Source organism: Oncorhynchus nerka, linkage group LG21 (assembly GCF_034236695.1).
Source record: "Oncorhynchus nerka isolate Pitt River linkage group LG21, Oner_Uvic_2.0, whole genome shotgun sequence".
Classification (NCBI taxonomy): Eukaryota; Metazoa; Chordata; class Actinopteri; order Salmoniformes; family Salmonidae; genus Oncorhynchus; species Oncorhynchus nerka.
Genome location: NC_088416.1, coordinates 11,575,334 through 11,602,488, shown reverse-complemented (window position 1 = coordinate 11,602,488; position 27,155 = coordinate 11,575,334). Strand labels below are relative to the sequence as shown.

The 27,155-nt window shown below is 42.1% G+C and overlaps 1 protein-coding gene across 4 annotated transcripts; it reads right to left on the bottom strand.

Moving 5' to 3' along the window:
* Positions 1 to 758: 758 nt before the first annotated feature.
* On the bottom strand, positions 759 to 27,148 carry LOC115103911 (kinesin-like protein KIF16B). Of its 4 annotated transcripts, XM_029624961.2 has the most exons (27): positions 26,713 to 27,140; positions 25,160 to 25,229; positions 24,840 to 24,953; positions 23,358 to 23,474; positions 21,500 to 21,597; positions 20,411 to 20,520; positions 20,069 to 20,211; positions 19,455 to 19,623; positions 18,982 to 19,113; positions 17,561 to 17,736; positions 16,921 to 16,986; positions 16,670 to 16,729; positions 16,387 to 16,506; positions 16,191 to 16,242; positions 15,928 to 16,065; positions 14,955 to 15,037; positions 14,528 to 14,616; positions 13,428 to 13,460; positions 13,014 to 13,067; positions 11,383 to 12,747; positions 10,687 to 10,845; positions 8,921 to 9,026; positions 8,410 to 8,460; positions 4,342 to 4,467; positions 4,101 to 4,190; positions 3,912 to 3,995; positions 759 to 3,069 (listed from the first exon to the last, which is right to left on the bottom strand). In XM_029624961.2, the coding sequence occupies exons 1-27, from the start codon at positions 26,757 to 26,759 to the stop codon at positions 2,899 to 2,901; spliced, it is 4,023 nt and encodes a 1,340-aa protein (XP_029480821.2). In that variant the 5' UTR covers positions 26,760 to 27,140; the 3' UTR covers positions 759 to 2,898. The 4 variants fall into 4 exon arrangements, 3 of the variants coding, with proteins under 3 accessions (XP_029480821.2, XP_029480819.2, XP_029480823.2); XR_010460351.1 differs by lacking the exons at positions 759 to 3,069; positions 3,912 to 3,995; positions 4,101 to 4,190; positions 4,342 to 4,467 and adding exons at positions 7,721 to 7,756; positions 8,782 to 8,829 and having other exon boundaries at positions 26,713 to 27,144; XM_029624959.2 differs by lacking the exons at positions 759 to 3,069; positions 3,912 to 3,995; positions 4,101 to 4,190 and having other exon boundaries at positions 4,376 to 7,756; positions 26,713 to 27,148.
* Between the last annotated feature and the right edge of the window lie 7 nt (positions 27,149 to 27,155).

Sequence of the window (27,155 nt, the reverse complement as noted above, 5' to 3'; positions counted from 1 at the left end):
ATGCTCTCATTGGCTGGCCCTCGCTTCATATTTGTCGCCAAACCCACTGGCTCCAGGTCATCTATAAGTATTTGCTAGTCTTTGATAAGCCCCGCCTTATCTCAGCTCACTGGTCACCATAGCAGCACCCACCCCAGCAAGTATATTTCACTGGTCACCCCGAAAGCCTTTTCCTACTTTGGCCACCTTTCCAGTTCTCTGCTGCCAATGACTGGAATGAATTGCAAAAATCACTGAAGCTGTAGACTCATATCTCCCTCACCAACTTTAAGCATCAGCTGTCAGAGCAGCTCACAGATCACTGCACATAGCCGATCTCTACTTCATCTTCTGCACATCTATCCCTCCAGTGTTTATTGCTAAATTGTAATTACTTCGCCACTACGGCCTATTTATTGCCTTAGCGCCCTAATCTCACCTAATTTGCACACACTGTATATATAGATTTTTTTTATATTGTGTTATTGACTGTATGTTTGTTTACTCCATGTGTAACTCTGTTGTTGTTTGTGTTGCACTGCTTTGCTTTATCTTGGCCAGGTCACAGTTGTAAATGAGAACTTGTTCTCAACTAGCCTACCTGGTAAAATAAAGGTGGAATAAAAAAAAAAAAGTAAAATAAGAAATAGTTTGATATCCTTGCTGTGTATTACACCAGTAAGTGTATTTCTCCTGTAAGATATTCAAGAGGTCATAAACTGTCCCTATTTTTTAAATGAGCTGCATCCATGTTATACACACACAATGCCACAGCAAAACATTTTGCAGGAGTTTAATCAAATGTATTGATTTTGTAAATGTGTCAGTTACAACTTCAATAAAATGGTACAACTAATCCGTTTCTTGCTGTACATTATTTTGCAGATAGCCAAGTGTTTTTACAGGACATAAATACACATAAATGTCAGTTATGAAAATCAATATAATCCTAATTATATTCCAGTTCTAAAAAATTATATAAAACAAACAAAAAAAAGTTTACTACAGTACTTACGTACGACTGACTTTCAATCCCTCAACTTGGAGTCTCAAAATGGACACCAGTAAAGCAAACTGGTCCTCCTCTTACATCATTACGATATCAAAGCCTTTGAAAGCGAAATCAGTTATAGCAGTTATAATATACAATCCCTTTTATGACATTCAATGTCAATAGTTTACATTGCGTGTGTACAAGCACTTCATGTAGAAAACTATGCACATAAACATTCAAATATACATTATATGTATACAATATGCTTTACAAAGGGAGTGATTAAAGATCTTGCACTATGCTACATTTAATGTGAAACTAGTATATTTGTACCACCTTATTACTTATTTAAGAAATAATTATATTTTTGTTACAGATTTACAAAGACATAGTAAGTCTAACCGCAAGTAAACTGTTTGACATCCACAACACAAGTATTAGCACAGTATGTTCAGTTATGAAAGTGTTTTGTCAAGTGTTGAATCCGCAGCCGTGATTGTATTAAGTGTGAAACTTGGAAGACATGTGGTCAACAAAAGTGTAACTCTATTACCCAGTTAGAAGCATGGAGAGCAACACTGTTAGTAACAGCTTTCAGGACCAGTAGGCACACCAACTGCCTAGGCCCAAACATACCCAATTAAGTGTTGACGTCTTGAGAGATGTGCCACACTTAGTTCAACAATTATTCTCACAATCCTGAATACTATGATTCAACCTGCACAAATGCCATATGTGACATCAGCTTGACTTTTCTTTTTTACTGTAGTAGCTACCATTAAAGGTGAAGTCAAAGACCATTACTTCGACAGCTCACCAAAATGACTAAACTCAACATTTCTCTGAAAATTGGGAGTGATCATGAGTCCTTGTTATTGCACTCAAAAGTACCTCTCCTCAGACTATTTTCAACTGATACATTGTACAATAATGAGACATGATATCAACATTAAAAGGGGAAGTTCTGTTTTTTGGTTTCTAACCAAGAAAGTAATCTATGGGCTAGAAGAAATATAACCCATGGTTGGGTTAGTCTACTTTTAGGATGAGTAACCATCTAACATTAAGTCATAAAATACTGAACATCCCCTTTAAGCAAGTTTGAGAAGCCATGACCCATACAATACAGAAACAGCCCACCCTTATCAACACTACAGGTAGTGAAGAGTAATTCCTTCATGGTCAGTTCCCATAGATACAGCACATGTCAGTCTCAATTACATATCACCAGAAATGGTAGAAACTAGAGTTGCCATCGAAATTATAGCTGCATAAAAATAGTTTTTTTTGTAAAGCCTCCCTTCAGAACATTATTTCTGAGTAAACTGTGGTGAACAGGAAGAGAGCAGAGTGGATGACTTAGCAAGTCAATGCTGACAGGACTTTGCAATGTCTTCTAGATTGGCAGCGGTTGCATTGCCTTTCTGCAAGGCCCGCTTAAGAACCATTTTGTGTCACTGTAATAGCAAATATTCTACACCTGTTGTCATTACATTACTTACTTGACTTATAAGATAAGACTATTTCTCATGCGTTTGGTCCTCATAAAAAAGTACCATTTCCAAATGTACTGGCCTAACAAGAAAGGAAGGAAAGTGAGTAGGAAGGGAAGAGAGTGAGTAGGAAAGCAGGAGAGCTAGAAGAAGAAAAAGTAGTAAGGTGAGTAGTAAGTTAGATATCTGTTCCTTGGTGCCCCTGATAACTTGGTTGTACAGAGGTCAATACCTACACTGCGACCTGGGAAGACACAGCACACTTTGGTTTTGGGATTAAAGCTGCTCCATCGTAGCCTGGTCACGGATCTGCTGGCGCTGTCTTGTCAACTCCAATGGTCAAATGCTTGACAATGACTGTAGGAAATGGCAAAACAGCACAAAAATATCCAGGGCCAGACTAGCTCCAACCCGTCCTCATCCAAAATGTTTTCAACCAGTTCCGTGGCTGCTGTAGTCAAAGACGCCCTTCTTAAAGAACGGGGAGAAGTCACAGATGGCGTGCTTGGACAGCTGCAGACCACCCTCAGAGTCTGAATCAGTGCGGAGTGGAGAGCCCGAGGAGGGCGACATCATAACCCTGAAGAAGTTTTTCAGATATTTCTGGAGGAGCAAAAAAATTGAGCAAAAAATGTAAGCACATGCAACATTAACCTAATAAAAACAGTTCTGTAGGAATGAGGTTTGTGCACTAATACATTATCACAACATATTGGCTATGCTTGGCCTTCTCAGACTATTATATTTCAAAACTTGAGCTTTGATAACAAAATAGATCAGTTGTTGTATCACTTGCAAGGCACAGCTGAGAATGAATTGAATAATTTGCAACTAATTAACTTTTGTATTTTACTATACTGATGGTACCTGCATCTGATGGTCAGTCTCAGCGGAGGGAGAGAGCAGCAGAGGATATGCCCTCTCAAGTTCCCTGCTCTCCCTGCTCGCTAATATCAGACTTTGCTTTGGGGTCGTTGAAGCTGTAGGCACAGTGATTTGAGCTATCCGATTGGCTAGCGCAGTAGGCACACTTGATTTAGCTCTCTTGGTCTGCAGGGTAGGCAGAGTACGTCCCTTCAGACAAATGAAATGGTTCAAAATGGGAACACTTTGTCTACCCGGCACACAGGGCTTCTGATTCAAGTGCACCGACCACCAACAGCGCAAGACTAATACAAAGAAAATTGGAGCGTCAAGGCTTTTTCATTGGCTTTTCTACAGAAATGTTTGGTGATCGACTAGGAACGCCTTTGCGATCGACAGTTTGGTGACTACTGCGTTTAATGTATGACAAGGAACAAATAGGTCTCTGAACTGATGGATGAGAATGACAAACCTTCAGACTTTTGTCACCGACAAGACTTCGATAACCCTGTCCAATCATTACAACTTAAATTATACTACTTTTAAGAAACGCAATAGTATGTGTCAATGCCAGCACCCACCTCCAAGTGACTCTGCCGCTCAGCAACCATTCTCTCGTCTCGGTTTCCAAAGAGTTTTTTGGGAGGGAATTCTAAAGCTGCAAGCTGGTATGGAAGGAGGTCATTAAGATTGTAGATAATAGTAATATAATTGGTACAATAGAAGAGGATGTGTAGTATGTGGTAATTCCTAGTTCAAAAGTCTTTTACCTCTGGGAATTTCATCTTGAGAGTTTTGTGCATTTCCCGAAAGCGGCTGTATCTCCTGAAGACTGTCCACGTTTCATCCATTACAGTGATCTAAAGAGAGAGGAAAATACTGAGTATAAGACTGATACAACTAACTCAACAATGGAGAAGGGATACGGACCGGTCAGACATGTATACAAGACCAGAGGCAGCAAAGCCATTAATGCTGGATCTTGAGAGGTACTTAACAAGAGACGCTTACCTTGATTTCAAACTCAAAGTGCTCATCTTTCCCTTGCCCTCTGAGAACGTAGCGAGGAATGCTAATTTTAACAGGGTCCTTTAGGCAGTCGGAGTTGGTCCCAAGAGGGACAGAGACAAATCGATGCTGGGAAAGACATAGGTGGAATGAAAGGAAAACGGGAGAGAGAGAGAAACATGGACAGGAAGGTGTAGTCTTATTTATATGACAACAGTGAATAGGTACGAAACAGAACAGCTAGATACAAAGTGTTCTGTGTAAGCCCATCTTTATTTTTTTGTTAAAACAATTAACCATCTTTTATTAACATTATTGCAGTGATCATAGTCAAGTCATATTATACTTCAGACATTCTTCATATTACTATTCATACATATTCCTCAAAATCATATTGCACATTACCATGATGAATATGCATACATGTATACACAAACATATTGAAGAAAACACATTCTACCAGCCATAAATGATTGATGTGAGCATTCATGTAAGAACAGAGAGGGAGAGCTAAGCTGACTAAACAAAAGGTCATTCTATTCCCTGTAGTAGGAAAGAAAATCTATGAAATATCCAATTAATCAACTACACCAATACAAAACACTTAGGTTTGTGAGTAAAATTGTTCTTAAAAGTGACAATTAAGGATTGACTAGGATTTGATTAAGGTGTACCAGAGTGGCAGTATGTTAAGAAGAGAAGCATTAAAATATACTATAAAATACTTTAAAATCAATAGCAGCCATTGGAGTTAGACCTTTAGATTTTAGTATTTGATCTATATTTATAATATGGACATGTATTTTCTTATAACACAATATTCATGAGGATCCTATAGAAGTTTCAATAAAATGTTACTGACATTATGGACATGCATTAACAATTACAAAAGGCCATGTTGCAAGAATTATGTTTTTTTGGAATATGTTTTTCAACTAATCAAACAAATAATTTAAACTTAAATACACATTGGAAGTGGTAGGACGGTACCGTCATGCTCAAACAAAATGAGATTTACAAGTGAAATCTTTACTACAATGTTGCTCAACTCTTGTAGTATGCAAACCCTAATGTTATCAGACTAGCTATCTGAATACTATACTCAGAAATGCAGTTGGCTGACAATACTGAATGTAGCTAGCTAGCCAACTCACCATGGCTTTCTTGCTCAAGTGCAATACTGAAAGAAAACAAGAGGAGTTCAGCAGGACGGCACAGTCATTACGCTTCAGGCTTGCAGTGGCCGTTAAACTCCTTTCCATTTATTACCTATTAGCATTACATCCTTTTATGACCTGTAAGCACAGCCTTAAATCAGGTTCGACAGGTGATTGATTAGGATTGCTGCATCCGAGGTAGAGCTGAAAGTTAATTTCCAGGAATCAGCTGGGGGCCTGCAATCAGAAGGTAGAGGGACAATGCCTAAGCCTTTCCTGGTTTTTCTTTTGGTCTCAATCTGCCCTTTGTGAGTCACGGAGAATACGATGTCAAGCACCATACATCTATCGCTGTGTCTCACGAGCACACATCGGATGTCTGAGCGTCTGCGCAGTTCTACTCCCTGAAACTGGGGCTGGATGGGAACCAGAGTTGAGCATCGAGGTTCCGGGTGGAACACAGCATCCTCTTGCACCAGGCCTATGTGATTGTCGGTGAGAAAGAACTGGCAAAGGACAACTTGGCGCGAGGTGGAATAGTTTTCCACCTTGATGGAAGTGTAGAGAAGAAGGTGCATGTTAGCCAAGGAGGGCTTGTTGGGTCCTTCCATGTTGCCGTGCAGGATGTAGAGCAGATCAGCCATGATCCTCTTAAAGCGTGAGGTAACACAGAGGCCACTATCCAGCAGGAGGTCTGGAACGTGGGACCTCCAGTCCAGAGAGAGGCGCGAGAGGTCTCCACAAAGCAAGGGGTGGGCTCCTGGGCCTTCCTGAACCTCTGCCGGGGCAAGGATCTTCAGCAGGGTACAGCATAACGCCTGGGTAAGCTCTTTGCTGTGGGTGAAGATGACCAAGATGGTGTCTTTAGTGGAGCCCAGGAGTCGTAAATGCTGCCCAGCAAAGCTCACTTGGATCTCTTTGATGTGCAAGAGACTGAAGTGCTGAAAAACTGCCAAAGGTTGGTTGTTACCTAAACCAGTACCAGCGGAGACTGCATAGAGGTCAGTTTCAGATAACAGTAAGCAACTTGGTTGTGGTGTAGGCTGTTTGCAATTGGCAACGCTTAGCCAGTAGATACCCAAAAGGTGGTGGGAAATGGCAGCGATTTTGGGCGTAACACAGTACAAACGATAGAGCATCTTCTGAAGCGGAAGAGACTGTAATTCAGAAAGGCATATGGGAAACTGCACAAGCGTCTGACAATAAATTACAGGCTCCCCGTCTTTGTATGTAGTCATAGAGCCTTTAGGCCATAATGAAATGTCCGGAATTGGAGACACATTACCTTTCTCAGGTACATTGAAAAGGCAATTGCCTGTCAAATTGGCAAAATGAACTTTATTCTGCCTTGAGTCAGGTTTCATTGAAGGTTCAAGCTGCTTTTCCTGAGCAAGTGGAAGATCTTTTGTAACTATGGTCATGTACGGAGAGAATGTAGTAGTCAATGCTGAAGTCTCTCCTGCTCGAACCTGCCGGATGATATCCCGTGTACTCTGCAGATATCGTCCAGCGTCATTATAAACTCCAGACAGCTTGCCTGCCAAGTATCCAAGGACGTAACTCTGTTTGGCTCCCAGTTCGTTGGTTAATAGATCCGGTTCTGAAGTTCTCAGATTCCTTTGCACCTGCCCATTTACAGACTCTTCAGGGATCTTGTTGAGACCAAAGTAGCCCTCCATGGTGATTTGTGTCTTTGCACTTCGTCTCAGTATGGGGAATTCAGAATTTATCACGGTTGCAGTGTCGTTACTTGTCTTGCTTGTGTTCTGAACTTGGTCCTTAGTTCCTTCCAAAGAGTCAAACTGTGAGAGCAACAGTGGGTTTTCTGTTCTGGTTTCTCTGGACTGATAATAAGATAGACTTTTCGTCTTGTCATCAACAATGTCGCAACTAAAATTGGTTTCTTCCTCATCTGGCCTACATTGGCTGTTATTTCCTTCCTCACCGACTATGGTGTTTATAGACCTAAATCCACAGTCCTTGGTTTTAAAATCACAGCTACTCTTCTCGAAGTCAGCTTGGTCAACCTTCCCCTTCACTTCCACCTGCCCCCATTTTGCTTTGTCACCCTCTTTATAAGGCATTCTATAATTTTCTGCCAAGACTTTGGTTTCCCTTTCTGGATTGCCAATTTTATCTAATTCAGAGCGGTCTTTGCCGCCTTCTTCTTCTGAACTTGTTGTAGCCCCTTCCAGGTGAGTGCTCGTCTCACGTTCTGGGACACACAGGAAGCTACGCCACAGCAAGGGCATGGAGTCTTTCTGTGTGGACAAGGGGGGGTTCCATGACTATAACTTCAAACCAGAGATCACAGCTCTGAATTATAGTCTTTCATGTATTCCTTCTCACCCCAGTAAATTAAGATCTTCCTCCACCAAGTGTAAAAATCCAGTTGTGATTGAACTAAAATCCAGATGAGCAAGATTACAATTTAAAAGGCAATTAAAGAGACTGATGATTGTTATGCAGCATGAATACAAAATTACACATCCCAGGCTTCCATGCAATATTGACCTTTCCTTTTTGCTTACAAAACCAGATATCAACCCTGTTTGGGTGGACATTTCGAATTATCCTGTTCTACACTTATGTCGACCTCCTGACTGGTTTCCTTTAGCCAATTGAGTATTTTATCAAATTTCCTGCTTCTTTTATATTCTTGTTTTTGCAATTTCGTTATAAAAAGGTCTTAAGTTCTTGGTTTAGAAATCTTTTATGTTTATCAGATACAAATTTGGGATTCCTGTAAAGCAGGGTGTTCCCTAAAGCAACTTTTATATAAACGGCATGCATTTTATCATAGTTGGTGTGGTGGTTAGTGAAGATTCAGAATGATTGCCAGTCAAGTTAAATTATTGTTTAAAAATGTCTGGTTGGTTTCTTCATCACCAACAGAAACAAACTCAAGCCTTACCTCATATTTCAATTTCCTAGGGTTGACAAGGTTTTGCAGCTTGTCATCATCCTGTAATGAATAAGACCACACTTCTAAGCAATGACTAACAATTCCTAAAAAGATACATTGCAATGTCAAATTCATTTCAAACCAAAAGTGCATATGCTGTGGTAAATGGACAACGTTGCCATTAGGCAAGCAAGAGTTCCTCTCATATTGGGGAAAAGAAAAGCAAACCAGGCAAAACATCATCCGCATACAATTTTTGGGGGAGAAAGGTTGGGAAAAGACCCCACTTGATTGGTCCATGTAACCTCAATAGAGAATTATCAGAAATGCATGCAGATTATAGTCCATTCTGTATACCCTGTGTCGAGGACCTGGGATTACCTCATCTGTTAATCTAACAGAGCTAGATTCATGAACTTATTTGTCCTCCTGTAGGATTGAAGAACTTCATATAATTTCTATTTTTTATAGCAATCTTAATATTGCCAGGCAAACAAAACAATGTATCACTGATGCTTACCTGCAGAGATTCAGATGAAAGCAAGAGCTCAATGTTTTTGTCACCATTGAAGAGGTTCAGCTTCTGTAACCTTCTCTTAACCTCCTCCTCAATGTATGCATTGATCCTGTCAACGAATAAGGAAACTTATTAGATAGTCAAAATCGGCAATGGTCAGGTCAACCCTACTGTCCAAAAACAATGCATCTTTATTATGATCTACATTTCGTCATTCTCCTCCACCCTACAACACATTTGCCTGTGCTGTTTCTGGCTCATTGTGAATATTACATAGGATGACACATACAGTGCCTACAGAAAGTATTCACACACATTTACTTTCTCTACATTTTGTTGTGTTACAAAGTGAGATTAAAATGGATTTGTCAACGATCTACACAAAATGTCAAAGTGGAAGAAAGGGTTCTAACATTTGTAAAAATAAAAATAAAAATTAAACCCACATGATTAGATAGGAATCATGATTACAGAGGTGAGTCTTTCTGGGTAAATCTCTAAGAGCTTTCCACACATTTTCCCATTATTCTTCAAGCTGTCACATTGGTTTTTGATCATTGCTGACAACTATTTTTCAGGTCTTGCCACAGATTTAAGTCAAAACTGTAACTCGGCCACTCAGGGACATTCACTGTCTTCTTTGTAAGCAACTCCAGTGTAGATCTGGACTTTATTGTCCTGCTGAAAGGTGAATTCATCTCCCAGTGTCTGGTGGAAAGCAGACTGAACCAGGTTTTCCTCTAGGATTTTGCCTGTGCTTAGCTCAATTTCGTTTTTCTTTTTTTTTTTATCCTGGAAAAAAAAAAACTCACCAGTCCTTAACGATTATACAAGCACACCCATAACATGATGCGGCCCCTACTATGCTTGAAAATATGGAGAGTGACACTCAGTAATGTGTTGTATTGGACTTGCCCCAAACATGACACTTTGTATTCAGGACAAAAAGTGAATTGATTTGCCGCAGTTTTTTACAGTATTATTTACTGCCTTGTTGCAAACAGGATGCTTGTTTTGGAATATTGTTTATTCTGTACAGGCGTCTGTCTTTTCACTCTGTCAATTAAGTTAGTTGTGGAGTAACTACAATGTTATTGATTAATTCTCAGTTCTCTTATCACAGCCATTAAACCCTGTTTTAAAGTCACCACTGGCCTCATGGTGAAATCCCTGAGTGGTTTCCTTCCTTTCCGGCAACTGAGCTAGGAAGGACGCTTGTATATTTGTAGTGACTGGGTGTATTGATTCACCATCCAATGTGTAATTAATAACTTCACCATGCTCAAAGGGATATTCAAAGTGTGCTTTTTATTTTTTTCATCTACTTATAGGTGCCCTTCTTTGCAAGGCATTGGAAAACTTCCCTGGTCTTTGTGGTTGAAGCTGTTTGAAATTCACTGTCCGCTTGAGGGACCACATAGATAACTGTACGGGCACAGAGATGAGGTAGTCCTTTAAAAATCCTGTTAATCACTATTATTGCTCACAGTGTGTGCATGCAAACTTATATGACATGTTAAGCAAATTCTTACTCCTGAACTCATTTAGGCTTGCCATAACAAAGGGGTTGAATACTTCTTGACTCAAGACATTTCAGCTTTTTATTGTTTTGTTTTTTTGTAAACATTTCTAAAAACAAATTTCATGTGGTATTGTGTGTAGGCCAGTGGCAAAAAAAAACTACATTTAATCCATTTGAAATTCAGGCTGTAACACAACAAAATGTGGAAAAAGTCAAGGGGTTTGAAAACTTTCTGAAGGCACTGTACCCGTCATCGGTGATCGGCAGCACTGGGGGTAAGCTCTGGATTGGGCTGACAGGGGGAGTGCTGAGACTGGTCTTTTCATCGCCGCTCCCAGTGTGACTCCTTCCACTTCCCTCAGTTTTATTGATCCTCTGCTTCAGCTTCTGGATCTCCCGGTCCACCCTGAGGACGTGGAGAGAAGATGGAGTCGTCATGTGTCTATCGACCCACAGAGTCATGCTAAATACGCTCATTCCACAAAACTACTTTTTTTTATTTAACTAGGCAAGTCAGTTAAGAACAAAGTCTTATTTATAATGACGGCCTACACTGGCCAAAACCAGACGACGCTGGGCCAATTGTGCGCCGCCCTGTGGGACTCCCAATTACGTCCGGTTGTGATAGTACAATATAATTATAAAAAGGCAGAGTTACTTATTTATCATGTCCATAATCATATTACCAATTGAGGAACACTATTTTAGACAGGAGGGATTGACCAATGTGGTAATACCATCATCACTCATCGACGACACTCATTTACCATCCCTCATCATCCATCATCTCTTGAAACTTTCTGACATCAACTTATCTACATTTTCTATAATTATGTGGATAGCAATGGGTCTACTGCACACCTTCCACTAGAGGACAAATGTTGTACTATTCATTGATTCTACAGATGTATCTGTAGTGACAGTGAATAACAAGCGTGCGCACCTCTCTTGGTCGAGTTCCCGCGCGGGCCCCAGAACGGAGGCCTTGTGCCTGGATTCCACACTCTCTGGGTCCAGTGAGACACTGCGCCTCAGCGCCGAGTGCCTTCTCTCCAGGCGCGCCACTGCCTGCTCCAGGGACTCACGCTGCTGCTTCTCCCGTGACTCCAGGATCTCCTTTTCCTTGCGCCGCACTTTTTTCTCCTGGCGCGCCACATTGGCCGTGAACTCGTACGTCTCCTGCAGCTGCTGAAGCTGCTCGGCGCTGGCGCAGTGTGAGGTAAGGCGCTCCTCCTTCTCCTCAAGTTCCTTTTCCACCTGGTACAGGGTGTTGTCTAGTCCCAGGGAGATGTTCGAAATGCTGCCAGCGCCAGAGGAGCTTCCGAGTTTCAGCAGCTCCTCCGCCCTCTGCCTTTCCTCAGCCACCGCCGGCAGGAGGCTGTCGGTTAGGCTGGCTAGCCGGCGCTCCTTGAAGAGGAGGCGCTGCTCGGCCTGTTGCATCCGCTGCTCTTCCTGGGAGAGTTCTGAGGAGTCCTGCGCCCCCTTCTCCTGGGTCTCTCGCAGCTGTCGCTGCCGCTCCTTGTGGGCGTGGACCAGGACGGCCAGGGCTGCGCGCTCTGACGCCACCTCCTTCTCCAGGCACTCCTTCTGCAGCCGGAGACCCTCCTCCAACTGACCCAGCTCCTCCACCTGCGCTGCCTTGAAGTCCGTGTAACGGTCCTGGGCGGCACGCCCGGCCTCCTCGCCCATTCCGTCGCAGTCGGAGCGCCCGCTGGCCTCCTTGGCGCAGAGCAGGGCGGAGCGGATCTCGGCCAAGGCACGTCGCCCCTCTTCCAGGCGCCGGGTGTCCTCGCGGGTCAGCAGGGCAGCCGCCGCTTCGTGGCGCTCCCTCAGCTGCTCTTCTAGGCGCCCCACCAGGCCTAGCTGCTCCATCTCGCGCTCCTCCAGCCTCCGCCTTTCTGCCTCCAGCCGCACGGCCTGCTCCTCGTGCTCCCGCTTCAACCGCTCCAGCTCGCGGAAGATCTCCGCCTGCTCGGCACGCTCTGCCGCCTCACTATGGCGTTGCGCCTCCTCGTCCTGCATCTTCTCACCCTCGCGCTCCTCCTGCTGCTTTCGCCGCTGGCGCCTGTGTAGCTCCAGCTCCTTGGTCTCGCGGTGGCGCTCCTCCTCAAAGCGCTGCTTCTCAGCCAGGAGGTCGCGCAGGCGGCTCTCGATGTCCTGGCTGCGGCAGCGGAGGGTCTCCTCCTGGCGGCGGATGCGCTGCTGCACCTGCTCCGACTCCTTCCGCTGGGACTCCACCTCCTGTTGCAGGCGCTCCAGCTCCGCCTTCTCACACTTCTGCCTGTCTTCCATCTCCTTAATAAGCCTCCTTCAACCCAAGCAAAAACAAACAAATCATGAAACACTATGCAATACGCTATGGTCATTCGCCAAACACATGCATAGTAAACAAGGCATTGTTTTGAACGATTGGTATTAACAATAAGAGTCTACAATAATCATGTGATGTCAGCATATTTGCTTTTAAAGCACACCATTCCTACAACGTGGTGCATTACAGGTGACTAGTGAGTAAGCATTATTGGCCTTATGTAGTCAAAATATGAGCATGTTTGTGTGCGTCTCCCCTCACACCTTTTGTGTTCCAGCTTCTCCAGCTCTTCCCGTTGCTGTCTCTCAAATTCCAACCTAGGCAAGTACACCATTATCATTTAGCTGGCTTAATAACAATGACACTGAGACTGGACACACACACACACCAGTATTACTCAACGAGACAGCATGATAACAGAAATGAAGGCTGCAATTGGCACATGGAATGACTGAAGAGCTTCATACAAGGCAATGGATGTCAAAGCTTGATGTCATCATTTTGTGCAAAAACAGTGATTGAAGCAAGCGAGGCGACGTGCAAAATCATAATAAAACCAAGACGAGACGACGACGGCTTATGTTCAAACATGGTGGTGGCGGGACAAAGTGAAAATGATGCTTCGCAAGCACTGTTAAAACAAAGCAGTGAACATTGAACACTCTGGTTGGGTCTACCTGAGATAGATAGGCCCCTTTTCAGTGAAGAGACTGCCGAGGGAGGGGTCAGAGATGCATTAGTTACTGTACTTATAAAATTAGAGACTCAATGAAGAGCAATAATCACACAAAGAGAGTTAACACAACACAGCCATAACCATTACCAACGTTCACTAAATACTGGCTGTGTATTCCTCAGAATATCCATGGTTGCTCTGGACCCATTAATAATCGGGGGGTTTTGTCTGTGCGTGCATATCTACCTAGTTGGTGATACTAGGTTTTTTAATTTTTTAAAAATAATAATAAAATAAAATAAATCAGGTTTAGGTCTAAATAGGAGTAAGTGCTATGGCATCACTTGTTGTACTGTACAAAACTTTAATGAAGACTAGTTGCATCCTCCACAAGGGGTGCTGTACAACAACAAAACAAACGTATTGCTTAGCCGTTCTGTTACAAGCACAATTCATCTCTGGCTCAGATTTGGAGAGTTAGTAATAGAATCAATGAAGGCCATACAGTTTGAGTGATGTGGCATTTGTGACGTGCAGCATGACCAGCTCACATGATTTGGGCTTGAGTCACAGCAGTTGCAATGTTACAGACCTCCCTCCAATCCAAAGTAAATATTTTCCCCTATTTCCATTTTGAGATACACATAAACTACCAGAACACTGATGTCTTTGACTGGGCACTGTAACATTGTATTTCAGCCCAATTGTTTGTTGTTGTATTTTTACAACCAATCCACTGCTTCAGTCTGTGGTCACGCGGGTGAGCAGCAACGGACTGAAGCGAATGGAGGAAAAGGAGCGCTTACGAACTCCTGAAAAGGCAGGGGGAACTGCGCAGAGGGAGTTTGGGGGAATCAGTCATGCCCTGGAGCATACATTTGACTAATCCCAAACCAGCCCTACTGCCTACTCCCCATGCACCTCTGGAGATCTGAGAGGAATAGATTAGTATAAGCAATATGGGAATAGCTTCATCCTCTGATAGGCTAGATGGAGTTTTCGCCATATTGCCTACACCTATCCAATCCTCTCAGATCTCCACAAGTGCATAGACAGTAGGGGCTAGGGGCCGATTTGGGATTAGGTGATACATACACTCACCCTGGGTTGTAGAGCATTACTGTGGAGAGGTTCTCACATGATTTGTTGAGATCGGTCATGGACAGACTAAAGGAAGAGAGCAGTCCACTCTGGAAAAAATTACCAACACTAAGTTCAACATGATCATTGACCTCATAATGACTCATTGGTCAAGTCGCCTGCATCCTACAACGCTTACAGTAAACGTGCCCTTCCACTAGATGGTTATTTCAAATCAAAGTTTATTGATCACGTACACAGATGTTATCGCCGGTGCAGCGAAATGCTTGGCTACATGAGTAATAAGCTATACGAGTCATGACTTACTTGATTTAAACCCTTGGGGAGCATAGGTCATCCACACATAATAATAACAACAAATTAATAATACCGCCACTAATAAACTTCTATAAAAGGCCTTTGAGAGACATAGAGCCTTTGGTGTTACCTTCCTCTTTTCCCTTAGTTTAGCTGCCTCTTTAGGGTGGTTGAAACGGAACATGTTGGTTCTCCCCAGAAGGATAACAGCACCTATCAAACACAATAGAACGATAAACATGGAATAAAGATAATAAGGGGGAAAAAATACATAGGAAGGGAAATGCACATGGGTGGGTTTTACTACTGATTGGGCATTCACAGAACAATCATTGTGTTGGCTGGCAGGAACTGGAACACGCTGTCGTACATGTCGATCCAAAGCATCCCAAATATGCTCAATGGGTGACATGTCTGGTGAGTATGCAGGCCATGGAAGAACTGGGTCATTTTCAGCTTCCAGGAATTGTGGACAGATTCTTGCGACATGGGGCCGGGCATTATCATGCTGAAACATGAGGTGATGGTGGCGGATGAATGGCATGACAATGGGCCTCAGGATCTCGTCACGGTATCCCTGTGCATTAAAATTGCCATCGATAAAATGCAATTGTGTCTGTTGTCCATACCATAACCCCACCACGGGGCACTCCATCACAACGGTGACATCAGCAATCCGACACCATACACGTGGTCTGCGGTTGTGAGGCCGGCTGGACGTACCGCCAAATTCTCTAAAATAACGTTGTAGGTGGCTTATGGTAGAGAAATCAATATTAAATTCTCTGGCAACTGCTCTGATAGACATTCCCGCAGTCAGCATGCCAATTACACGCTCCCTCAAAACATCTGTGGTATTGTGTGACAACACTGCACATTTTAGAGTGGCCTTTTATTGTCCTCAGCACAAGGTGCACCTTTGTAATGATCATGCTATTTAAATCAGCTTCTTGATATGCCACACCCTTATTCTAAACCTAACCGTAACCGTAGCAAGCTGTTGCTTATCAACAGTTTGTTGATAGTAGCCTATGATCATCTGTAGAGCATCTACAGATGGAAAATCCAGACAGTCAAAATAACGTGCCACCAAAAGCGTATACCTTGGTTTAGTGGGGAGGCTTCTGTCACTTGCACTCCATTCACGGAGCACTGGGCCCCATTGAGTGGAACCAGTGTGACGGTGCCGGTCTGGTTCGCAAACATGCAGTGTTCACTCTCTAGGTCCAGCCCATGGAGAACTAGGGAAGAGAGAGTATGAGAGGGAAAGACAGTGTGTGCATGCATTAGCATTATCAATTGTTTCTTTGTCGTGATTTGTAGCAAAGTACGACAGCGGATAGAGTATGTAACAGAGGCCACTCACCAATGTCCTGAACAGTCGACGCATCGTCTCGGCCAACATTCGTCCTGCCCTCCTAGAAAAACAAATGAAAGCGATACAGTATGTCAAGTCCATGTAACTTCTATTTAAGTTTAATAGGAGGACAAATTAACTTATGTGAAGCAATCTGATTTTAAAAAACTAAGTGTAAAAATAACTAAAGAGTCAAATTGATAACCTTTAGATGGTAGAGGATGATGCCAGTACTTAGGAGGTCGTCGTCGATACCAATTAGATGAGGCAACTCCGAATCGAGGACGACACCGATTCCCTCTTTCCTCAGGGCAAGGGTTTCTTCCTGTAAAGACGAGATCAATTGTCAGTCATTAGGAATTGATTGATGATTCTGACTTAGGTCAATTACATTTCACAGCTGACTATAATATAAAAAGGCATATAACCAGAGTGCTTCTGTGAATTAAACTGAATTTGAAATTTTATACAAATATATACCCACTCACCTTGAGAATGTTCTGAGTTTCATTCCACTTGTTAGTCCACTCCTTGGTTAGCTCCAACACCTATGACAGAAAGTGCAAAAATATTTTTCTTGAATATCAAAGATGAGGTCACATCATTAACTTGCTGTAATGCTTGACTTGTTTGTTTATGGATTCGAAGAATAGAACACTGCACTTCCAAAGTATCAATAGCTTATTTTGGGTAATGGTGTTCATTTTTACTCGTAAAGGAACCATCCACATGGCCTTACTCGGGCTTCGTTCTGGTGTAGTTTCTCCTCCATGCTCAGAGCGGTGGGTGAGTCAAGAAGTGCAATCTGAGAAGGATGAAAACAAACCAACAATCAATACATTATTGAATCACACATCAATACTCCCCAAGTCAGTGCAACCTAGTCAGATAAGATGGGACATTTAAAACACAACAAGGTCATAGGCCAGCAGCTGGAAAGGTGGACATGTTACATTTGAATAAAACATAGTGTACTAGTTATGCATTATAAAAAAGTGCCCATAAGTTAACAAAACACATTTTTGCTATACCCATTTGTGTACTATAACAGGTTTGTACGTAACTTGTAAGGCAGTGTATTGTAGAGCGGTTTTGTTTTTTAAAAATAAATTAATACAGAGAAAATGTCGTAGTGGACAGGATAGTTGAGTTCCAATGCCCTAAACCAGTGGTCCTCAAACCTGGTCCTGGGGACCCAAGGGGGTGCACATTTTTGTTTTTGCCCTAGCACTACACACCTGATTCAAATCATCAAAGCCTGATGAAGAGTTGTTGATTTGAATCAGGTGTGTAGTGCTAGGGACCAGGTTTGAGAACCACTGCTCTAAACCATCAACACACACACAAAACAATTCAGATTCAGTGTGACAAATCCCCACCTGGTTTCCCTGGACCAGAAGGGCCTTCAGTCGGGCGATTTCGGCCCTGAGCTCTCGAATGAGCTTGACGTTGCAGTCCTCGTTGATCGTGGGCTTGTTGATGATGTTCTTGGCACGGTTGGCGTAGCGCAGAGTGCTCAGCGTCTCGCCGTAGTTGACGTCAGCAGGTGAAATGGCTGCCGCAAATGAGAGCAAAACATCTTTGAAACCTTTGTCGTACTACAAAACACTTCTACATTTGCAGTGTTCTAATGCTACATCTTTGACTGCAAACATATCAGAGATATTTCATTTATGGCCACTCACCACACTTAAGCCTCATATACATAAAGTCAGCCTTAACAAGGGTTTAGAAAGCCATGTTCACAAGTTCTAGCACCAAGTATACTGGACTAGGAACCCAGCAATGTCTGCAAAGCACATTCATGATTCCTGCTGTGGTAAAATTGTAAAAAATTGGGGCCCCTATTGTTTTATGGCTGAAGATCTCTCGGTAACCGTCCCCATCATCCATTTTACCCTGAGCTGAAGAGCCAAAACACGTTCTGCACATGCTTGGACTGCCAGAGTTAAATCAGTTAAATTAACTTTGTAATTTTAGTGAGTTGAAAACACACTGAAAACATACAAAATACATAATGTACAATGCCATGTAAGAACCATGTTGACTGTAGGTTTCCATCCAATTGGCAACAGATTTTAATAAGAATATTCAAACATTTTCAAAGAAAATTAGCATATTTTCACACCAGTGGTGTTTCCACCAAACTGACTTGTTGCAGATTTTTTTTTAAATCAGTGCGTGATGACGTAGTGCACACAAAATTCACTTTTTTTGCTTAAGTTTTCATGCACCAACATTTTTTTTCTTCTAAAAGTTAGATATGTTTCCATCGCATTTTCAAATCTACGGACAGTTTTGTCACAAAAACTGTGGCGTTAAATAGAAAATGTGCCTACTCAGGTCTTGCAATTAAATAGCAAATGTGCCTTCTCTGGTCTTGGCACGTGCGCTCTAATAAAAAATAGCATGTGATTATTATGGATAACGGCAGTCGAGCATCGATCATGTCACCAGAATCAGACCCTTCAACATTCATTTGGAAGGAGCATCAAGCTCATACTGTGCACTTTCACCACGCTTTGAAGTTCATCATAACTTATTTCATTTGTAGCCTAATAAACTGCATGGTTTCCTGAGTTGTAGTGGGAGAACCACACACCATGTCATCGCATGACTCCCAGGTTTACTTCGATATGATGGTTATTATATAAATTAATGACAATCCAGGGTTCCCCATGTATACTGAAGTAAACAGGTAAAAACCAGGGTTCCTAGTCCGGTGTATTTGGGGCTTTTCAAGGGAATGATTGGAAACGTTTGATTAAATGCAAGACATTTTGCATTATTAAGGACTTACTAGCGATCATGATGGTCTTGGAGTTGCCTCCCAGGCTGTCCTTGAGGAGCCACGTTAGCACAGAGTCTCTGTAAGGCACAAACACCTGCTTCTTCTTCAGGTTGGTGTTCACTCTGTCCTGGCTCAGGTCCGCTGGACCAAGACAAGGAAAAGATTTCAGATCAATCAATCAATAAGAAAAATAATTGGCACTTCAGGCAGGCTAGAGCAAACACTCAAGAGTATTTGAAAGATTTCAGTAGTATTTGAATCCAGGTCTGATCAATGGGCAAATCAACAGACATTGGAACACTGCTGTGGTTCAAATATTGTAAAGGGGAAAATGTATTATTGTGGCCTGCATATTCAAGCTAAAAGACATTGCCAGATAAGGGGTTTCATTCCATACAAAAAAAAATATTATGAGACTTCAGCGAATACGTCTTCATATCTGCTGTCTCAATGATATAACAGTTGGTATAACAGTTACCCACCTAAAGCGGAGATGACATTGCCCAGGGTGACCAGTGACTTGTTGATGTTGCCGCCCTCCTTGAGCCGGACTCCAGTGGCACCGGTGGCGTCCGCTCTCTCGCTGCCCGCCAAGTCCACCAGGTGGATTTTACTGATCGTCTCGCAGGGCATCTCCGCATCAAACTTAGCCTGGAGAGGAGGGACAAAACGCGTAAAAACCCTGAAGGATTTCAAAGAGGCTGAAAGGCTAATATTGTTAAGTATGATGAAGAACTTTGAGTCGAAACTTTGCACTTAAACTGTGGGTGCAATCAACAGTGTATGTATCTAATTTTTCCTAATATGGATAAGTGCCATCACAGATGCTATTAGTGGCAACCCCTTTAAGGGTTAACATACAGCATATAATGCAGCATACAGTCTTCCAAAGCCACAGTCCCGCTACTTTTTATTTCTCTCAATCAATGTCATTGATTGGCTAGGAGTCCACTCACTTGGTAACTGAATCAGTCCCTAACTAATAAACAAGGACTACTACACTGCGGCCTTTGTGGACTGGAGTTGAGCATCCCTGGAGTAGCAGTAGCTAGCTAGCCTAGCGGTAGCTGTAGCATTAGCTTGCCTAGCAGCCCACCTGGGTGAAGTTGATGGTGAAGATGGCGTGCGAGCGGCTGCTGGTGTCGTTCATGCCCGTGGCGGCCGTGGTGCGGTTGATGTTGCCCGCCTCCATCAGCTCCTCCACGTCGTGGTAGTTCTGCACCAGGTGCTTGGACAGGTCTGGGGTCAGATTGGATTAACATTGGAGTTCATAATACAGAGAGATATCCACTGTTATAATGAGCTTGGGAGCCACCATTCTGCCTTACAGGACAGGTGTGGGAACAGTCTTAGAATGAATAGCGAAAATACCAAATTAGGTCCCTTATGCGCCTATAATCTCATTCCTTATGATCTAAAAAGCATATTGTTGTCTTACCTTCCACGTAGGGTCCATCTTTTGGGTGCTCCCTCACCCTCAGGTTGTAGGTTTGGGTGGACTTCCTCCTGAGCAGGTCCCTGACACGTTCATTGTAGATCTCCAGGTAGCTGATGACATTGAGAGGATAGAAAGAGGTCATTCAGAGGTCAAGTTTAGCCTGATGACATCTACCAATTATTATTAAGGGACCCTTTTTGTCGTCTCTTGGATGAGGTACGAATTGCTGGATTGTCTACCGATCATGTGCAATCACTTTTTATTACATTTTAAAAAAGGATCATTGAGCCACCACTAAAAAGAAAAGATTATCCAATTTTTAATGTTATATCTTTTTAGTGCATCTCTGAGCAATGTTCTATCGATTCCCAGGGTAATTTGTGTGTATTGGACCTATTGCCGTTCAAACAGGTAGAAATGCAGCCAGTGTATGACGAGTTTTGCATCATTGGATGCAAAACGCATCACGCCGGCTGTGAAAATGTGTGTTTGGAAAATTATATAATCTTGAAAACTTTATTGCTGACATGCACAACATTTTGTCACAGTATCAACAGTGGACTAATGCAACAAATACCAAAAGTATTGTTTTTGAGTGGATTATTCCTTTAAGCTTCTTAATTGAAGCTGGAGACATATCTCCCTCTCTAACTTTAAGCATCAGCTGTCAGAGCAGCTTACCAATCACTGTATCTGTACACAGCCAATCTGTAAATAGCACACCCAACTACCTCATCCCCCTCATCCCCATGTCATTTATCATCTTGCTCTTTTGCACCCCAGTATCTCTACTTGCACATCTATCACTCCAGTGTTAATGCTACATTTTTATTATTTCTCCTCTATGGCCTATTTATTGCCGACCTCCCTACATTTACACACAACGTACATAGATTTGTTTCTACTGTGTTATTGACTGTACGTTTGTTTATGTGTAACTCTGTGTTGTTGTTTGTGTCGCACTGCTTTGCTTTATCTCGGCCAGGTCGCAGTTGTAAATGAGAACTTGTTCTCAACTGGCCTGCCTGGTTAAATAAAAACGTTATTTATTTTTTTTCCAGAGAATGACAATGGACAGAGTTCTCTTACCTGACCTCGGTGCGGAAGGAGGCCTCATCCCAACGAGTCATCCCAGCAATCCGGCTGAACAGACCCTCACATATCCGTGGAATGAGACCAGCATCTCCCTGATGAAAAATAAATCCATAGATCAAACACTTAATCAATCGCAGACGATAATTTGACGTTAAACCTGACAACAATTGACCCTGTTCAGTGGAGGACTGGATTGAGGAAACCTGTTGATATGTTACAGAATAGATCGTAAAATAATCCATTACTCATTACAGGGAAAACTCTTAATATGTCACATGTTTGGCTTTAGTCTTTCTCCAAAACAATCCAATACAAGAGACCACAGATAAAACTGACACTGAACTTTGACTTGTACTTTCTCCTAATCACTTTCCCCTAGACTTCCCCTAAACAGGACTGTCAGTGCCCTCCTTCGTCACTGTGATATTTGCTTAGGGTCTCCACGACTGATTGAAGTCCCAATAGTCTGATAATAAAAACAACAGCTCTGTTGAGTAGGCAAATGTTGTGGAAAGTTCCAGAAATGTCATGAACAGAGTAGACCTGATTCCTTATCTCCATGTCAGAGAGGCATGATTGTTGTACGTTATACAGTTCCAGTCAAAGGTTTGGACACACCTACTCATTCAAGGGTTTTTCTTCGCTGCAGAATGCTGTGGTAGCTCTGCTAGTTAAGTGTGCCTTGAATTCTAAACCAATCACCAACAGTGTTACAAGCAAAGCACCCCCACACCTCCTCCATGCTTCACGGTGGGAACCACACATGCTGAGATCATCAGTTCACCTACTCTCTGTCTCACAAAGACATGGCAGTTGGAACAAAAAATCTCAAATTTGGACTCAGACCAAAGGACAGATTTCCACCGGTCTAAATGTCTATTGCTCGTGTTTCTTGGCCCAAGCAAGTCTCTTATTATTGGTGTGCTTTTAGTAGTGGTTTCTTTGCAGCAATTTGACCATGAAGGCCTGATTCACACGGTCTCCACTGACCAGTTGATGTAGATGTCTGTTACCTGAACTCTGAAGCATTTATTTGGGCTGCAACCTGAGGTGCAGTTAACTCTAATGAACTTATCCTCTGCAGCAGATGTAACTCTGAGGATTATTTTCCTGTGGCGGTCCACATGAGAGCCAGTTTCATCGTAGCGCTTGATGGTTTTTGTGACTGCACTCGAAGAAACTTTCAAAGTTCTTGAAATTGTCCAGATTGACTGACCTTCATGTCTTAAAGTAATGATGGACTGTCGTTTCTCTTTGCTTATTTGAGCTGTTCTTCTCATAATATGGACATCGTCATTTACCAAATAGGGCTATCTTTTGTATACCATCCCTACCTTGTCACAACACAACTAATTGGCTGAAATGCATTAAGGAAAGGAATTACACAAATTAACAAGGCACACCTATTCATTTAAATGCATTCCAGGTAACTACCTCATGAAGCTGGTTGAGAGAATGCCAAAAGTGGCTACTTTGAACAATCTCAAATATAAAATACATTTGGATTTTTGTAACACTTTTTTGGTTACTACATGATTCCAAATGTGTTATTTCATTGTTGTAATGTCTTCACTATTATTCTACAACGTAGAAAATAGTACAAAAATAAAGAAAAACCCTGGAATGAGTAGACGTGTCCAAACTTTTGACTGGTACTGTATATTTAATCATTCATATATTTAATCATGTGAACTGCTGAACACAGCCCAGTCTTTGATTTGGGCCTGTATTCATAAAGAGTAGGATAATTATGAACAAGATTATATAGACAAGGGAGACCTGATCCTAGATCAGCGCTCCTACTCCGATATGTTTTATGACCACATGCCAAGAAAGGGAATGTTTGTCTCACTGGATTTCCCATCATGGTGTAGGACTTCCCCGAGCCGGTCTGGCCGTAGGCGAAGATGCAGGCATTGTAGCCTTGGAACGCAGCCTTGAGAACATCTGAGCCCAAGTCTTTGAACACCTGCAAAGGAAGAGGGCAAACATGGGCTTGTTCAATAAGGTGAAATGTTCAGAGCTTTGGCAAATTGGAATGTAATGTAGCTGATACAATTCACAATGACAGGCACTCATTTGTTCCAAACAGTACATTTAGATCTGAATGTTCCGTAAAGTTGCGACCTCCTGAACAGGCCCCAGATCTAACTACCTCAAACATATCTCACTGTAAGCAGTCAGTGAAAGAAAGAATCTAGCCAATACAGTACAAAGTCAAAAATATGGAATTCATGTATGCATAGTTTTAAAACACATTTATAACAATTAGCTCATAGGCTGTGTTACGATTGAAACCGCACTGACATGATCCCAGGGGTGAAAGTAAGCCGGTAAGGTCCAGGACAGAGAACCGTCAAAATAAATAGTGGGGGTACGCTGTACCGGTTGAACATATCACAATAATTAAAACAAAGATTCCAAGAAAACTGTAGACCCTTAAAAAATTATTTATCATTACCGCATGTCATCCACATGAAAAGTTGGCAATTGTGTGCAATACGCTTCAAAATGCGATGTGGTTTGGCGATAACACATTTTGCAGAGGCAAAGATGAGGCAAAGATGAGTGGCTGTGACCAAGATGTACGTGGACAGTGGACGCATCCATTCAGGTTACAAGTGTAAGCCTAATCAAAAACAAAATCACTGAATGTCATTCATTACACCTCTTGGTGTTTTGTTACTGATGTCTCCTTCCATTCATCAAATGGCGGGTGCACAGTGCACTGTACGCATTCAGGAATTATTTTATAGTGGAGGAACGTGCGCAAATAGCCAGGCTTACAGGAACATTGTCCTCTAATTGTTTGATAATCAGATGAAAACGTCATGACTGTTTATGTTAATGCCACATTAAAAATGCAATACATTCAAATGAAACAACAAATCTGTACTTTTAGGCCCACAGATATCTTAACAGGGATTCTAAGTCATTCTGTTTCAGCCTCCCAAAAAATGTGTGTATGTGATAAGGTACTGTACCAGTAAGAAATTACATCTACTTTGACCCCTGTATGATGCAATATTATGATTTTTTTTAAAGGTTGCGCAACAGTAAGTCATATTTTATGTCAGAAGCTTGGGAGTCAACATGTGGACTAGACTATCAGAACATTAGCCAACTGTTTTGACTCAATGAACTTCCATCCATAACAAAATGTCCTACAACTAAAAACATGTAAATGACCGCTGAACAGAGGCAAATGTAAGCTGCTTTGACTATAATCTGATTTGGACAACAACAACAAAAACATTTGAAAAATGTTTTTTTTTTTTTTTAAACAGAAAGTGTTAGTCCAGACAACATTTTCCGACTGAAATATGACATTTACCTTTTCCTGAGAGATAAAGGTGTTGCTTTTACTGTCAGCGGAGTCATAGGAGAAGTCATAGGTGAAGGTCTTTTTACTCTCCCTCATCGAATCCCCGGTAATGCCATCTGGTATCTAATTAAATACAACAAAATAGGATGAAATATACTGTAAAGACAAAGTGGAGTGAATTTTTATTTAACTAGGCAAGTCAGTTAAGAACAAAGTCTTATTTACAATGGCGACCCCGGCCAAACCCCGGCCAAACCCCGGCCAAACCCTCACCCGGACAACGCTTGATTATTATTGCAATAGAAATGCTGTTTAAAACTTAAAATGACCTTCAAGTTTGTAATGGTGGTCTTGTCCCCTTTCATTTCAATGATGTTTTTGGCAGTCAAGTCCTTCTCCCTGTAAAAATCAAAACATAAAACAGGTTAATACTTCCAAATAACTAACCTTCACCTTTCTTTAAGCCAAACCAGGATGCAACAGAGACAGTGAACCAATGAAGGAGCATCAGAGTAAAAAAAAAAAAGATTACCAAAATGCAGTACTTTGTGATTCACAAATTGGACCAACAAGAAATGTACCAGTTACATTAGCAACAAAAGACAACATACATTTACTGTGATAAATTAATCAGAAGACTACATTCTCTCTAAGATCGGGCTAGTGTATGCCGTCTGGGGTCGGGAAGAATGCCAACTGAATCCTCTTAGTTCATATTTGCTTAATTGATCACTAAAGGTCTGGAGGAAATGTCTCTTGGTATGACTATTCCTAGTCTCTCTATGGAAGTATTCAGTTCAAGCTTTTATTATTAGTGGCCTTTCCAATATGACATACAGTAATGAAATAACACCGTACGTTCTGGTGCCTAACAGATTACCATTAACACAATGCCAACTGGATCAGGTTATACTCTAGGCCAATTGGTATAAAAATGTGTCAAAGGTCACTTCCTTCAGAATCCTTCCTTGTTTTTCCCACACAGGTTCATATTGAATCTTATTTGGAATCTGTACATAATATTTCACACACCTACATTTAACCTTTTTATTTTATTTAACTAGAAGAACAAAGTCTTATTTACAATGACGGCTTAGGAACAGTGGGTTAACTGCCTTGTTCAGGGGCAGAACGACAGATTTTTCATTATCAGCTTGGGGATTTGATCGTCAACCTTTCGGTTACTGGCCCAACGCTCTAACCACTAGGCTACCTGCCACCCCAGCATAGATGTGTAGAATAAGTGGCAGGGTGGTTGTCTTCTATCATGCAGCTATGTATGCATCCTATTTACTGTAGGAAATAGTTTGTGATTTTAAAAAATGCCATGCAATTCTTGATAGAGATCAGAAAATGATTAAGGTATCCCATAATCCCTGGGTGGCTGCTAATACTAACTCCCAATACCGGACACAGCACAGCCATGGTAGCTCTAGTTCCTATTCTTCATGTTTGTTTTGTTGATTAACCTGTTCACCCGTCACCTTGCCAGCTGTCTGCTCCATAAAATAATGTGTGTTTGTGCCAACCTCCAGGCGTTCTTATTGGTAGATTAGCAATGGGGTGTGTGGTGGGCCCGTGCTCCTTTGAGTGGGGTTGGCATTTAAATCCCAAATGTTGTCTCCCTCTAAATGTTGGAAGACCCAGTTGTGGCAACGTCAGTGCTTGTTATGACAAAATATAATACGCAGTGTTACTGCAACATGGCCATTCAAATTAGAATGTGTAAAACTGTTAGACCTTCGAAATGGTTACGATGTATCACAGTGAGCCAGTGTCCAGCCGGGCGCCTCTCTTCAAAGGAAACAAAATAACCAGTAACAACAACAATAGCATAATTTGGCCGTTTTTGTTTAGCATGTTTTTTTTCTTCTTTACTTACCGTCTGTTCATAGGCCTGAGCCGGACAGCCACCCGCACCGATGCCATTGCACATCCCTGTTTTGTCGGCGTCACCTGCTACTAGATCCAGATATCCTTGAAAGGAACAACCCAATCGTGAGAAGTACAAATAAATGTGGTTAGCACCCAAAACCAGCTGGCTAAGCGCGATTCGGTATCTTGAGTCTGTTTCCAATTTCCTTTGTACCACCCGACCGGTTACACACAGAGCCAAGTTTACTTTCAAAAGAAGAGGGCTAGCTACTTTATGCGCCTCCCTGAGACTTGAGCGTGCACTTTATATTAGCCTGCTAACATTACCGTCACAGAAAAAATAATCAAACACACAAAGTGTCATACGATAGTAAATCACAAAGCTGATACGGGTACTCGGTGAGGACAAATTACATTCGCGGGGAAAATAGTTACACTCCTGTACGGACG

What these genes read in the sequence shown, in the direction of transcription:
- LOC115103911 (XM_029624959.2), bottom strand. Translation starts at nt 26,759, where the DNA reads ATGGCATCGGTGCGGGTGGCTGTCCGGCTCAGGCCTATGAACAGACG. An exon ending in CTCAGGCCTATGAACAGACG is followed by an intron (nt 25,230 to 26,712) that starts GTAAGTAAAGAA and finishes TGATTTTTACAG; the next exon opens with GGAGAAGGACTTGACTGCCA. An exon ending in TCCTTCCGCACCGAGGTCAG is followed by an intron (nt 20,521 to 21,499) that starts GTAAGAGAACTC and finishes CAATGTCATCAG; the next exon opens with CTACCTGGAGATCTACAATG.